Source organism: Chrysochloris asiatica, unplaced genomic scaffold (assembly GCF_000296735.1).
Source record: "Chrysochloris asiatica unplaced genomic scaffold, ChrAsi1.0 scaffold00403, whole genome shotgun sequence".
NCBI lineage: Eukaryota > Metazoa > Chordata > Mammalia > Afrosoricida > Chrysochloridae > Chrysochloris > Chrysochloris asiatica.
The window spans coordinates 530,459-546,018 of NW_006408921.1; the positions used below are offsets into that span (position 1 = coordinate 530,459).

General features: G+C 49.5%; 1 protein-coding gene across 2 annotated transcripts in view; it reads right to left on the reverse strand.

Annotated features, from left to right (window-relative positions):
* Positions 1-1,385: 1,385 nt before the first annotated feature.
* PPP1R16B (protein phosphatase 1, regulatory subunit 16B) overlaps positions 1,386-15,560 on the reverse strand; it is an 84,401-nt gene continuing 70,226 nt past the window's right edge. The window contains exons 3-10 of one of the 2 annotated variants that reach the window (XM_006876632.1): positions 13,877-14,022; positions 11,821-11,924; positions 10,041-10,165; positions 6,649-6,774; positions 6,066-6,141; positions 5,215-5,344; positions 4,955-5,123; positions 1,386-1,939 (exon numbers count right to left, since the gene is read on the reverse strand). In XM_006876632.1, the coding sequence (XP_006876694.1) occupies positions 1,430-1,939; positions 4,955-5,123; positions 5,215-5,344; positions 6,066-6,141; positions 6,649-6,774; positions 10,041-10,165; positions 11,821-11,924; positions 13,877-14,022 (1,386 nt within the window). In that variant the 3' untranslated portion in view covers positions 1,386-1,429. The remainder of the gene's footprint in view (positions 1,940-4,954; positions 5,124-5,214; positions 5,345-6,065; positions 6,142-6,648; positions 6,775-10,040; positions 10,166-11,820; positions 11,925-13,876; positions 14,023-15,560) is intronic. The other variant, XM_006876633.1, reaches the window with a different exon arrangement.

The window sequence follows — 15,560 nt, forward strand, 5'->3', positions numbered from 1 at the left end:
TCAGAGTTCTAGGGAGGTAGTTCTAGGACAAATAAAGAAGGCGCACAAAGCAGAGAACAACCTGCAGTGTGTAAGTTACCCCCAGTAAATTTGAGTTGAACCTATGGACTGCACCCAACTAAAGGGCGACAAATCCCAAAGGGCTCATGAGAGATTATAGGATCCCTGTGGGGCCTCCCTCCCAGCATCAGGGAAACTGGGGCCATGAGATTGTGGGGCCAGGCCCAGCACTGAAGGCAGGGCCAGCTGTCAGCCATGGGCCCCTTGGAATTGTGGCCTTTAGGGCCCTGCCACTCTGGTGAGAGCCAGGCAGCACATCAGCCACTGCTTGTACTCTACAAAAAGCAAAGCTGGGCCCAGGCCCCTGAACAAGTACTCTATGAATGATGTGGAAGTTGAGAAGAGTGAGTTCCCAGCTAGCTGTAATTCTGATGGCTCAGTCTGAGGAAGGCTGGCAGGAAGCAGTCTGACAAGGATGGGTCAGGCTCTGGGCTTTGTTCAGATGACTAGAGATGTTTTCAGAAATTAACAACATGGACTCACCCCTCTTCCTGGAGAAATCCTTCCAACTGAAACTCTTGTCTTAGCTTCATTTTTTTCACCACCAACCAGTAATACCTATGCTACTATTCCCGATAGAAAGCACATTTGTTGTATTCTCCCTGGAGCTTTACAAACTAAAATAATTCGTTTTATCATATAACCTTTTGGCCTTCCTTTTGCTGCTTCCATTTAAAAGCAATATATGATTTGGATTCTTCCAGTAATGAGAGAGCCTTCACTTCCACCTTGGCTGGTGGGTGGTCACACAGCGGGTTCCTGACCTGAGCAGGAAGATTGCTCTCAGCAATGCAGTGTGGGGCAAGCCCAGGCCCACCTCATCCAATACAGAACACAGAGAGGACTTCTTGGATCTGCCAGGTGGAGATGGTGGCCTAGACACTGCTAAGTTGGAGCAGGACTGCAGGTATCAGCTTAGCAACCTAACAAGGCCTCAGGATCTGGGACTCTGAGTCTTAATCTCAATCCTTTTGGGAATAGCCCCCAAATTCACTCAGCCCTGCCTGCTTCCCATGAGCTCAGGAATGTCATTCCTGCACAAGCTGACTGTGTATATGTGTGTGTGTTGGTACGTGACATGCGAGTACTGATCCAGAGAAGTCTTTACCAAAAACAGAACTGTCATTGCAAGCCCACCCTCCCAAACTCTGACAACAGGATGAGTCAGGAGTCCACTTGTGGGCCTTGTCTTGGGTGGCAGACAGTGCAGTAGGAAGCAGGTCAGGGGGCGTGGTGAGGTTATGGGCAGCTGGCTGAGAGGTGGGGTCAGCGGTCCTCTAGAAAGCAGAGCCCACCTCCCAGCAGCCGCCTCAGTGCCTCCCCAGCCAGGAAGCCCTGCCAGGTACACTTCCTCCCCGACACACAGAGACTAGGAGATACGGCAGCAGCCATGCACCTTCTCCTCCATCTCCTCCATGGGGGCCTTGAACTTCAAGAGCGGGGGATCGCCGCTGGTGACCGTGTAGTACACTGAGGTCCCATTGCTGCTGTACGGGGAAGTTCTGCCTCCGATCAAGGGGGCCTTGCCTTCGCTGCTGCCTTCACCCATCCTGGCCATGCTGCCACCCAGGTGGGTGTTGAGGAAGGGGTGGCTCAGCAGCTTGGCTGCAGCCCGCTGCCGCTTCAGCTCCAGAAGCGTCTGGGGGCTCTGCTCCTTGTAGCCACTCCATGGTGGGGTAGCATCGACCATGCTGGGGTTGCCATAGGCCACACTGTAGTCAGGTACCTCATGTACCTTCCAGACATCCCCGTTGGACAGTGCATACTGGTAGGTGCTGACCGGAGCCCGGGGGCCATTCTCAACAGGCATGTCCAGTTCACCCCGTGGGATCTTGGTAGAAAATTCAGAGAGCAGTACGGGTTTCTCCAGCCTGGGGTTCTGAGATTGAGAAGAACAACGTTAGCAGCTGGTTAGAGGATCTGAACCCACTACCCACCTGCACCTGTGCTGAGGACATTATTGTTTGGGCCTGTTTCCATCAGTTTTCTCTTCCTGAACAGCAAAAACAAGAAAAACAAAAAACAGAACAGTTGCCACAGAGCCAACTTAAACTCATGGAGACCCCGTGTGTGTCAGAGTAAAACGGTACTCCATAGGGTTTTCAGTGATTGCTCTGTCAGAAGCAGATTGCCAGATTTTCTTCTGAGGTGCCTCTGTTGTTAATAAGTGCCATCAAGCCAGTTCCAAGTCATAGTGACCCTGTATAGGGTTTCTGAGGAGCGGTTGCTGAACTTGAACTGCCAACCTTGCAGCTCAAACGGACCTTGCGGTCTAGCACATTAATCCAAAGCATCACACAAGGTGCCTCTGGGTGGACTCAAACCATTCAGCCTTTTAGTTAGCAGCACAGTACACTGACCACCTACACTAATGTATCTATGCAGGATGGAAGGAGGGAGGAAAGAGAGAGACAAGGAGGGAAGAAGGGATGAAGGATGGAAGAAAAGACGGAAGGTGGGGGAGGGAGGAAGAGAGGATAGGAAGAAGGAGAAAGAATGGATATTGGGCACCAGCAACTCCATTTCTAGGACTTTGTTCCACAGGTATACTTGCTTGTGGGAGCAAAGCCTAAAAGTAACTACATCGTCTTTAGACACGTGGTAAACTCCGGCAAGTGCTGGTGTTGGAATACTCTGTAGCTGGTGAGGAGGAAAAAAAAAAACAAAAAAAAACCCACAAGTAATCTGCATGTGCTGACAAGGGAAGAGCTCCAAGAAATATTATATAATTAGGTTACAATATGGTAAGGTGAGCGACATTTTCTATTTGTGTGTGTGTTTTAAGGCTCCTTCTGAACTATGCAGGCAGACTGATGACGTGTGGTAGGCAGATTCTTAGTGGCTTAAGTCAGCACATTTCAAACTTTAATAAACATCTCATGGAGATCTTTTAAAATGCATATCCTGATCCAGTAGGTCTGGGTTGGGGCCAGAGACTCAGCATCCTAAACTAGTCTGGTCAATGCTATGAGTAGCAGGATCTAAGCTTTGGCTGCACACTGGGATCATCTGGGGAGTTAAAAATATATGCTCGTATGTATGATGCCTGGGTTTCAACACAAACGTCTGATTTAATCAGCTCAGAATGCAGCCTAGCTATCAGGATTAGAACGAAACAAAAGACCTACTCTGATCATTTTATTATGTGGTTAATTTTAAGAACCATGAGATCTCATCCCTGGTGTGCCTAGAACCAGGGAATTCTCGCCAAAAGGGTGTACCACAGCCAGATCTGGGGGCTTAGAAGACCTTGGAAGAAACCTGCCCTGGGGAGCCTGCTGAACAAACATGCCTGTAAATAAGTGGTTCACACATTCTTGTACGCATCAGAATTACCTGGAGAGCTTGTTAAAACACATATTGCTGGGCTCCCGCCCCAGGGTTTCTGAGTCAGTGGTCTGAGGTGGGACCTGAGAATCTTATGTCTAACAAGTGCCCAAGTGATGCTGATGCTGCAGGTCCGGGAAGCACACTACCTTAGAGAACTGGGTCTTGGTGTGGTGCTATAAGATAATCACTGGACTGGTGACCACAAGGTTGGCAGTTCAAACCCACCAGCTGCCCTCGGAACCCTATATAGGGTGGCTATGAATCGAAACTGACTTGATGGCATAAAACAACCACCACCTATAAACTATGACATTGTTGCATTCTCTGAAAGCCATGGAAAGGGTAGGGGAGAAAAAGGGATGAGCTTTCAGCAGCAATTCCCTTTAAACTTGTTTCCTCCAAGGATGGGCACCTGTGCCTGACAGGTGCCCAAGGACTGGACACTGAGTAACTGGGGTGAAGGGCAGCCTGCTTCTAGCTCAGCCATTGCTGTACCCTCTCGTCTCTTGCCCAGGCCTGAAACCCAACTTCAAAGGCAAAGTAATCCATCTGTTTGCCTTCACCAAACCCCAAACAAACTGCAGCCCAAAGTGGAAGTCCCAGAAATTAACTGCAAAAATCAGATCTAATGAAGGGTGGTTTTCAGTAGGCCCCACGGCCTACAGTGTCATGATTCAAGAGACTCCACATCAAGGAGCACTTTGAGGAGAGTCCTGGGGCCTATGCAATCTGAACGAACGCAAGGAACAAAGCAGGCATGGAGGGGGCAAGGCTGCTCTCACAAGGATTTCTTTAAATCTTGGACTCTCCACAAACCAATAAGGAGAAGAAAAAGAACACACCAAAAACAAGAAAAAAACAAAAAACAGCAAAAGACGAACAGATGCTGCACAACAGAGCAATGGCCAATAAGCACCTGAAAATGTGTCCAACACAAATTTAAAATGTGAACTACCACAACCACCCCACCAGGATGGCACCAGTGAAAAGGACCGACTACAGCAAGGGTTAGCAAGAAACTCCCATATCTTGTTGATTGGAGAAGGAAATGGTACAACCACTTTGGAAAACTGCTTGGCTCTATCTACTAAAGCTAATAATATGCCGACCCCATGACCCACATTGCATTCCTGAGGACACACTTAACAGAAAATAATGCTTATATCCAGCAAACAACATGTGCAGGAATTTTCACAGCCACTGTTTTCATAATAGCCCCAAACTAGGAACAACCCAAGTATCCATCAGCAGGAAAATGGACATCTAAGTTGTAGTATAGTCAAACAATGGTATTCTACAGAGCAATGAAAATCTCCAAGAAGTCCCCAGGTTGTGAACTCCTAACTTGTGGACCACTCCTCCTTGCCCTTGGTTCTGACATCTATGATGCCCTCAGGAAGTTCGGTAATCACAGTCATCAGGCTGGTTCCAGGTGGACTAAGGGCACTGCCCAACTAATCTCCCTCTGATGGCTCTGAGATGAAGCGCCAAGACCAGGCTGGGGCCCTGTCTTCCTCCCAAGGTCGTGGCTGACGGTGGTGGGGCAGGATTCAAGGCCACTCACAGGGTCTTTGTTTTCCTGGTCCGTCCTGTTCTCCCTGATGTCTCCATTGTAGGTTGAGGTTCGCTGATCTTCAGCTGCACTCCGTTGCTGCCACAGTATGGCCTCTCCCTCGTACTCCTTCCTGTACAGGTTGGTCCTGTCCGACAGGCTAGCTCGACGCACCACCTTCCTGAGAGGGCAGAGGGGATGCTGAATGGCTGCGCCCAGACACCACAGGCAGAGCAAGCCTGGGGGGCCCTGGTCTCCCTGCCTTGACTCACCCACGGCTGCCCGCGCTGGACGTCCTCCGGCTTAAGGATGACTTGTGTCTCAGCTGTGACTTCATGATGACATCATGCTTGTGTTTCAGCTCCAACAGCAGGACCTTGAACTCCTCTTCCTCACACAGGTCTGAGAGGCAGAGGAGCCAGTATGAGGAGGAGGGCAGGATAGGTGCTCTAGATCAGAGGACCTGCCACCCTAACCCATTGAAAGCTCTTCCAAATGATTGCAGCATCTCTGAAGTTATGCAGGGAGATGAGGAAACAATGTCAGCCTTAGTTACAATTCAATCCTTAGAAGAGTATAGGAATGGGAAACCCAGGTTCCATGCATAGTCACAACTAAGGTTCCCAGTTATGACTGAAGGACTCTCACACCTTTGACTATTTCCAAAAGAAGTCATTAATTCCCCAATGATAAGAAAAGTATAAAGAAAATAAGGTACCCCTGGTAAGTCCAGTAAATAATAATGGAAGATGCTGAGAAATCCACAACTCCCACCCACTCAACCTACCTAATTTCTTTGTTCATACTACATACTACCCCAGTCTTCTAGCCATAGATTATACTTGTTCCTTCCATCCATCCATCCACCATCCATCCATCCACCATCCATCCATCCATCTGCCATCACATATACCTATCAACCCACCCACCCAATCATCTACTTACCCATCTATTTACTTAACTATTCATTATCTTTACATTTATTATCTACCTATCTTCTCATCTGCCTTTCATTCATTTATTCATCACACCAACCCACTAATTTATCCCACCATTTATTCATCCATTTATCTCCTCAGCAATCAAAAAATGGACAAGGCATCAGGTCTTGTTCTGGGCTTACCTATTGGCATCTCATCCATGGATGTCCTAGCACTGAGACTGGCCCCATGGGAGACCAATAACTCTGCCATCTGCATCTGAAACACAAGATGAAGCCCACGTTCTCCCATGCTCAGGACTCAGAGAGTCTAGGAGGTAGAGAAAGTGGTCAAGGCCTCTTAGGAAGTATCCCAAAGAATGGTGGGATCATTCACCAGGGAAGGTTCGGCAGCTTGGAGCTGTGGTGGGAGTCCTAGCAGATGGAAGGGCCACAGGGCTCGGCAGCTCCTCTGGGAACTTAGGCCAAGTCAAGTGGCAGGTAAAGGAGTCGACTGACACTCTAGATCTGTCAGGTGTCAAAAGAGGACATGGGTAGGCTGCAATCAAGAGTTTTATTATCTGGGAAAGAAATGGAGAAATTCCTTGATGCAGAAACACTGGGATTTTCTAGTTTTACAAGCTGGATTGTCATCTTTGATTAAGACATAAGTTGTCCAGTGTTTTTGCAAACTTTCTGGGTTTTTTCCTACTGGCAACCCAAATGACTTGATGGCAGCAAGCTGATCCTGCCATGGCCTGCCCCACAGCATTATGGGTGAGCCTACCTGTCCCCAGAAGGCAGCTGCGTGCAGAGGCTCCCAGCCATCCCAGTCCTTCACATCCACGCGCACTCCGTGGTCCAGGAGGAGCTCGGCTGCCCGCAGGTATCCATTGGCCCCAGCTATGTGCAGCTGCGGGATAGGGAGAGGGGAGAGGTTTCTAGGGGAAGCTGGTTCCCTCTCACCTACCAAAGTCTTTGAACATTCTTGGGGCCAACAAAACAGAGCAGAATGAGGTGGCAGTACCAGCCACATTCCAGAGAATCGTTAAGTCTAAACTATGAGCTAGGAGGTGAGCTCCTTTCTCTTGTGGCTGGTCTTAGAACCCACACAGTTAAGGCAACAGCATTTACTGAACCCCTACTATATACTGAGACCTGAAGGAAGGGGTCTCAGAAATTCAATGTTGTGTTGTTTGTTGTTAAGTGCCATCAAATTGGGTCTAACTCATAGTGCCCTGTGTATAGGGTTTCCGAGGAACAGCTGGTGGGTTTGAACTGCTGACCTTGTGATTCGTAGTCCAGTGCTGATCCATAGCACACCACTGCACACCAGAAGTGCAATGTTGTTGTTGTTGTTAAGTGCCATTGAGTAGATCTACAAATTCTTTGATAGACCTCCCTTTAAAAGATGGAGTCTAATTACTCTCCCCTTGAATTGAGAGGCATATTTCTATCAGATAGGCTATTGTGGAAGTGGTAGGACATGATTTCTGAGGCTGGGTCATAAAAAGGCATTGCTGCTTCTGCCTTATACGCTCTTGGATCACTCATTCTGTAAGAAGACAATCACTATGTTGTGAAAACACTCAAGTAGCCAAAGGAGAGGTTCTCAAGAGGAAAGAAACTGAGACCTTTTGCCAACAACCAGCACCAACTGGCCAGCCATGTAAGTTAGCCATCTTGGGAACGGATTATCTTCAACCCAGTCAAACCTTTAGCATCATGGGAGTGGATGATGGAAGGAGAAAAAAGTGCGGCAAAGAGAAACTAGTGGCCCAGGTAAGATAGGAGAGAGAGAGGCGAGCCCAAGTAGGTCAGCAGAGCCACTGGCTGGGAGGTGAGGGGACCAGAGAACTCAAGTGGGACAGAGGTCTGGGGCAGCACACTGAGTGGGACAGAGAAGGCCTGGCCTCAGGAGGTGAAGCTTCAGAGCATGGCTACATCATCCAGGGTCAAGGTTGCTGGGCTATAAGGTGTTCCTTTCTTTCTTCTTTCTCTCTCCCTTTCAGATGAAATCCAGACTTTGATTTGCTATCGGCACATATAACACTTAGTGTAATTATCTGATTTATAAATGGCTGATGGAAAATAGCACCTGGTCAGCCAGCAAGACAATATTAAATTTTGCAGCTTCAGTACTTAAGCTAGGATGAAAAGAGATTACTGGAATATTTATAATAATAATAGTGGTAGCGAGGTGGGTTAATGTGCTGGATTCCAAGGTTGGCTTGAACCACAAGGTCAATGGTTCATGTTCACCAGTGGTCACTCCTTGGAAACCCTATATAGGGTCACTATGAGTCTGAACCAACTCGATGGCATTTCACACCAACACTGAAAGTTTAAGGGCTCCTGGTAGCACGGTGATAACGCGTTGAACCTCAAGGTCAGCAGTTTGAATCTACCAGCTGCTCCAGGGGGAAAAAAAAACAAGGCTTTCTGATCCCATAAAGATTTACTGCCTTGGAAACCCTATACAGGGTCACTATGAGTCAAAACCAACTTGGTGGCATACCCTCACCACCATCACCATTGCTGGAAGTTTATGAGCTTTGCTAAGCACCTCTATAGAGGATCTCATTTCATCTTCACAAATCCCTGAGGAGAAGGTGTTATTATCTTCACTTTCCTGAGAATCCCTGAGACCTGGCAGGTGTCTGAACTATGTGTGTGGAGCCACATGAGGCCACCTTGGTCCAGGACACGAAGGCCCTGTGTCTAGAGGGCCCAGCTATAGACCCAGTGGGGTTCCAGTCAGGGCGGGTGATGCCCTGATACAGTCTGGCCTGGACTTTCACCATCTGGCTTCAGTCCTGAGGGCTGGGCTTACCAGGTGTTCTGAGCCAGGACCCAGTTAGTGGGCATGAGGCAGAGGGCGGGGCTTAGGAATGAGATGGGAAAACAACGCTGGCTGAGGGAAAGTGAGGAGAACCTGGTGAGCCCTTCGTGGTGAGCCCCACTGTGAACCCTGAGTTCCCATGATCTCAGCATGGAGCCCAAGCCTAGGCCAGGGTCCAGTCATCACAGGGCCGACTTACCCTGCCTACCATACTCTTAAGGAGCTCTGGTAGTGTAGTGGTTACGAATCGGGCTGCTAACCTCACGGTTGGCAGTTCAAAACTACCAGCTGTTCTGTGGAAGAAAGATGAGGCTTCCTGCTCCCGTAAAGATTTGCAGCCTTGGAAATCCTGTGCAGGGTCACTATGAGTCAGGACCGACTCCATGGTACCTAACAACAACCATACTCTTATTTTCAGTTTAGAGGCTGCAGTGCTGACTCTCACCAATAGGGGGCTGCATTGAGCTATAAGAAACCATGAGGAAAGCTCAGGGAATGTCTCCGGAGTCGCTGACAGGACCAGAGTCAGTGAGTAGAGCTAAGCAGGCAGACTTGACAGAGAAGGTGGCTCCATTCTTCTAGTAAAGCATATGGCACACACACACAAAACCAAACCAGATGCCATTGAGTTAATTCCAGGTCAGGACAGCCCCATGTGTTTCAGAGTGGAATTGTGGTTTTCAAGGTGTGACCTATCAAAAGCAGATCATCAGGCCTGTCTTCCAAGGTGCTTCTGGGTAGATTCAAACCACCCACTTTTCAGAGACTTCTTGTGGCACAGAGGGGTGTTCAATAAATGTTTGTTTACCAGAAAGGAGGCCCACCAATGAATGGATGAACCGATGTAATGATAGATGGACTGATGGGTGGATGGATGACAGGAGTGTCTGGACTCTGGAGTCAGGTGAGGCTGAAGCAATGGCAGAGTGAGCTAGCGAGGCAGAGAAGACAGTGAGGAAAATGGGAATGCAAAGCAAGCTGGCATGGGTGAGTGGTTGCATTGTAGTGCTGGATTGGAGGAAAGGGAAGTAGTGACCTCAGGAATGGAGTTCACTGGCATCTGAAGAGAAATTTGGAGAAGGAACAGGTAACCAGAAGAGTCAGGTCTCTTTTCACCCAGGGTTCTTGATTCCAGCCCCAGCTAAGAGTGGCCTGATTCTCACAGAGACTGATCTCCACTTTACTAACCCACCCTGATCCAAGGCCCACTCCAGCCTTAAAGGGAATCTGGAGGAGGTCTGAGGCCAAAGATAGGCTCCAACCGCGTAGGTCTGGTCCCCAACAAATGGCTCTGGTACTGATGCCCTAATCTAAAGCAGCTTGACGCATCTCCTCACCAGTGTGGCCCCCTGGGCATCTATCCAGTCCAGGTCCTGGCCAGCTGCGATCATACAGCGGATGTCCCCAATCATCTGTTGCTCAGGTGCTGACCGCATCTCATTGATTTTCTCTTGGGTGATGCCTGTGATGGAGAAAGGGGGATTTATTTAGCATCCTGGGTCTAGGTTCCAAGTAGGGAAGGGAGGGCAGATGAGGGAGACTTGGATCCTGGTCCCCAGGGTCTGCCAGTTGAAGGAGCAGACAGACATATCCAGTGTCCCTAGGTCCACTGAACATGAACACCACATGTGGCCCACAGAACAGGGCCATTCTGCATGGCACCCAGTGGGTGCTACAGCAATATCAGTTATTTTGGGACATACTGGAAATCCTGCCATCCATTTGCTCAAATGGCAAGCCCTGCTCATCCTCTGGGTCCCGGGTGGGGTCAGCCCCTAGCAGGCCTTCCCTGACCACCTGATCTCACCAGGATCTCCTTTACACTGTGCAAACTCTGATGTTTCCTGTTGACTGATTGGCTGGCTTCCACTCCAGAGTCAACTCCATGAGGTTTGAAAACGGTGTGTTTGCAGCACTGGGTGCCATGTTCAATACACTTTTGTTGCAGGAGCAACTGGGTTAATGAATGCAATACTTTCAAGTGAAGAGTTGAGTAGATGGAGGAAGTGGGACCCAGAAAGACATCTGATAGTCCTGAATCCCTGGTCAAGAAGTATAAGTGCTACTGGCAGGGACTGATGGTGTTTAATAAGGGGCGTAACCTGCTCTGAGAAGTGACCCATTCAATCGGGGGACTTTGGACAGAATTCAGGTGAGGTCTGTAAACTGGAACAAAGGGGGGTTAAAACTCACGTATTTTCACTTAGCTTGAAATGAAATCTACCATTCCCTTCCATTAGCCAGGTCTGTGGTTCAGCCACCAATAGAGACCACTGATATTCCCATATCACGTGATCTTGTTATTTACTGAATTAATAAAGTTCCATATCACCCATTTCAAAATCATTTTGGTAGTTCTCTTTGAATATACTTGGCATCCTTTCTAACTCTATGGTTTTATAACTGCATTTCCAAACATTACTCTGAGAAGGAGTCCACAGATTTGCCAGGTTGGCACACACACAAAATCGTTCAGAACCTGTGCAGAAGAGGGAAGGGACAAGTCGGGGTGCCAGGAACAGGGAGACCACCTGGGTGGTTACTGCAGGGACCTGGGGAGGAGCCAAGGGTGGGGCTCAGCCAGTACATTGGGGCTGCAGCCCAGAGAAGCAGCGTCCAGAAGAGGGTGTGAGGTGGAGGGGACAGGCAGGCTGCTCTGATTACCACACTGTTTCCTCTCTGACTCTCATTTGGGAGCTGTGAACAACCCACAGCTTGTTTATCTGGGCCCTGGCAGTCAGCGTGGTGCCTGGCACAGAGCAGGCAGCGCGAATGTTCTTGATTTTGTATTATTTTCCCAAATGAGAATATATCTTCATTGTGAATGTTTACTGAATCAGATTGTTACAGCTGACGAAGAGGAGACAAGGCCAGCTGAGGCGGCCTGCATGTGTGGGTGGCAGGGCTGAGAACAATACCTCCTTCTGCAGAGCATGGGACACTTTGCCAGGGTTCTCTTGGTGATCATGCAGGCATTAGTGGCTGGGACCTGCCCCATGTGTTGAGAGCTTAGCATGGGCAGGCAGGTAGTTAGCTAACTAGTGTGCCTGTGTCCTTGTGAGTTAGGCTCACTGCAACACTGTGCTGAGCCCCTACAGCATGCTGGCCCCCCCTTACCCTGGTACGCCATGCAGGTCTCGATGACATCCAGCGTGGGCTCATCCTCACAGAGGTCATACGGCATGTTCCCATCCGAGTTGACAGCAAGCAGGTCGGCCCCACTGCAGAGAAGGGACAGGGTGAGGACCAAGTAGGTGAGGCTAGCCTTGGTCCAAACTGGCTCTGCCTTCTGGCCTCTTATTCATGATCTCTAGGTGCATTCCAACACCCAGCATGGTGATGTTCAGCTCTGCCCACCACAAAGCCAGAGCGAGCATAGTAGCCCCAGCATCCTAAGGGTCCTAGGAGAGCGATCCCCACAGATCTCCCCCAGTGTCCTGCTCTACTGAACCAGCCCTTGAAAAAAGATGACAAAGTTCTCCCTGGTGATAATGATAAAAATAATACTAGCAGCAGCACCATCCGCCAGGCACCTGCTCAGAGCCAGCCCAGATACAGGTCTTTTACCCGCATCCACCTATTTAATCCTCCTAATCGTTCTCTGGGTTGGTTCTGTTGGCTGCATCTCACTCAAGAGGAAACAGAGGCTCAGAGAGGTTTGGTCACTTGTTCAAGGTCACCAACCTAGGATGCGGTAGGTTAAAACTCAAACTGGTTTCGCCTATGCTTTTTTCATGCCTTCATGTTGTATGACAACCTTCACCCACTTGCAGAACCAGCCTTGGTTACCCTTGACCTCATCCAAGTCCCTACCCAAATGTTGGCCAAGGCAGGGGAAGTATAGCCCTGGAGCACCCTGGTAGATTTTACCCTTTGGGCCAGTGATTCCCAAGCATGGTCCTAAGAATTACCTGGGAACCACCGAAATGGAATGCAGCTTCTTGGGCTCACTCCACACCCCCAGAAAGTCTCTGGGGGTTGGAATTTAGAAATAGGCATTTTAAACCCATGCCCTAGGCAATTCTGACACAGATCAGCAGTGAGGACCCATTGTGACAGGCTGATCCCAACCCCTTTGCTGTGGGTACCATCACTCATCTAACTGTGGCCACTTCATGCTCCTGGCTAACTTACCTATACCCAGGTCATCATCAGAAGCATGGGGATGGGCCTCCATCCAGCCTTTTGGTTACCATGACCTCTCTGAGCTCCTGTGTGTTCTTGGGCAAGCTAGCCAACCTTTCTGAGCTGAGGCAGTAGAACTGTCAATCACCTGAAGAGCTCCTGCTGCTCTGTGGAGCCCTTAGCATGGGCCAGGTTCACCTCCTCTTGATCATCCATCCTGACTTCTGCACTAGAATTCTCCCCTCAACTTCCTGGACCCCATCTATGTCTCTGTCTGTGTGGGCTCTGGTTCTACCATCACCTCATTTCCTGACTGTCTCCTCAGCGGACCAGGACTTGTGCATCTGTGTGCCCTATGCTCGAGTGTAGGCCTAGTTAGCATAGGGACCCCGTTACTAGGCGAAATTCATTTAACACCCCTGTCATTGAAAGTGTGTTTATAGAACCTGAGCATACTGAAAGAATTTCAGGGTGGGGAAAGGCACTGGGAGCAAAGTGGCTTTACCCCCTGGAAAGGAGACAGTTGCATGGTGCCTTCAAAGCTAGTTCTGGGCCCCAAAAAAGTATGTGGGCAGGATTTGGGGGACAAGATCAAGGATGTATGCTTGCTGGGATTTTTTTGTTTTTGCTTTTTTATAGTAATGGAAATAAAAATGATAACAACTTAAAGAAAGTAGAGGAGATGAGGGTAGACTCATGGAGACAGACCATGAAGGAGAATGAAGAGAAAGAGACCATGAGTGGAAAAGATGGAGAGGGACAGAGAGTCAAAGAGGGACAGAGACCAAGGAAAAGAGGAAAAGACACACTGAGGGGGGAAGAGGAAGGTAGAAAGAGAGAGAGCAGGAGATGGAGAAGGAGAGAAGATGCAGGGAGAACAAAAAGAGAATAGGCATCAAGAAAGACAGAGAAAGAGGGGCAGAGAGAGAGAGAGACAGGCAGACCACAGGACAGCAGGCTGGAGGGGCTGAGGGGAGAGGAGAGAGCCCTGCCCGTTGGGTGAAGGGGGTTGATTCTGGGACCTGGGTGGGGAAGGAGGGACACCTACTACTGAACGAGGACCTTCACCAGATTGATGTGGCCGCAGGTGGCCGCGGCATGCAGGGGTGTCCACAGCTCGTTGTCCTTGGCATTCACATTTGCACCATGGGAAAGAAGCAGCTTAACAATTTCCTCAAAGTTGTCGATGCAGCACTGTGAGGGGACATGGGCAGAGTCAGCTCAAGGCAGGGTCCCAGGGCTCTGGGGGGACACGTTGTATTCCCTGGAAAAGGCCAGAGGGAGCTAGACTGCTTGAGTTTGCATCCAGCTCCGGCACTTGTGTGCTGTGTGACCATGGGCAAGTCACTTAACCTCTCAGAGCCCCTATTGTCTCATGAGTGAAAGTGATGTAAACCATATACAAGATAAAAACACAAAGGTAAGCAACACTCTGCTAGCTATAAAGCATGTGCTAGTCAGATGGGACAAAATTTTGAATGAGGTTTTCAAACTTTTTTTTTTTTTTTAAATTCTAGAAGCATTTCTTCAAACAGACTCATATGAAAACTGAACATACATGAACAAGAGATTCAAGTAAGATTGTTGGGGTTGATATAGAAGTATGTGTGGTGGGTGGGTTCCCCTTCCCAGAATCACTCTGCAAACTATGGAGGCAAATCATAGGTTGAAACTTTGGATTTAGGGACATTTGACCTAGGAGCTGAGTTCTTGGGGAAGCCCCAAGTAATCAATGCATACCCCTCGCCCCCCCATACACACACAGAGCCCAACTCCATGAGAGGGATCTGGGGGGACCTGAAACTGTCTCTGTGTTTGTCTCCCTGCTGTTGGTGGGCCAGCACTGGAGAGGAAGGAAGCTCAGGATCCTGTAGCCCATCCCCAGAAAGAACCCAGGGCTCAGACAGTGATGGGGTCTCCCAAACTTCAGGGACAGGAAGTGATAGACCCCAGGGGACAACAGGGCCTCACACTATGAGGAAGAAGGACATCAGAATGGATACTTCCCTAGAGGTGCCTTTGGGAGAAGTGGCAGAGGCACAGTGGGACCTTGGGCTCTGCTGTTCATCCAGGTAAAGTGCTAGGACACAGACTTGCTTTCTTTTTAAAATGCCTCTTCTGATTGCATATGGAGAACCCATTGTGTATGTGTACTTGTGTGTGACCTGGTCTGCAGAGGGGACTGTAGGGATAGGAACAGTGACTGGATACAGCAGAAGGAGCCTGTGTGAGTTGTGGTCCAAGTTGGGTGTGGGATGGGGCAGCAATACAACCCATACCCACACTCCCCCCACGCCACCCTTGCCTCCAACGCAGCCAGGGCTGGGCTCCAGGAGGACACGTGGGAAGGGAGCAGCCGTTTGCACAGATGGTGCCAGAGACCCAGGTTCTCTTTCTGTGCCAGCCAGTCTGGGACTGGCTGGGTCTAGGCCATCTCTTTGGTGGGCCTGGGGAGATGAGACTGAAAAGATGACCCTGTAGGGCCTTGTGAGGCCATTGCCCCAGGAGCTGGACACCATGCAGTGGCATGACATGGCCGGCAGAGGGCATCCAAGGCATCGGAGTGAGGCAGCAGTGAAAGGTGGTCACTGGGACCTGTGTCTGTGGAGCCTCTGACCACAGGAGGAGGGGGAACCAAGTTCCTGGGGTCACAGGGCAAATGGGTCCACTCTTAGCCTCTGCAGAAAACAAAAGGGGGAACCTCAGGTTGAGCTAAGGGTGAGGTGGGGGTT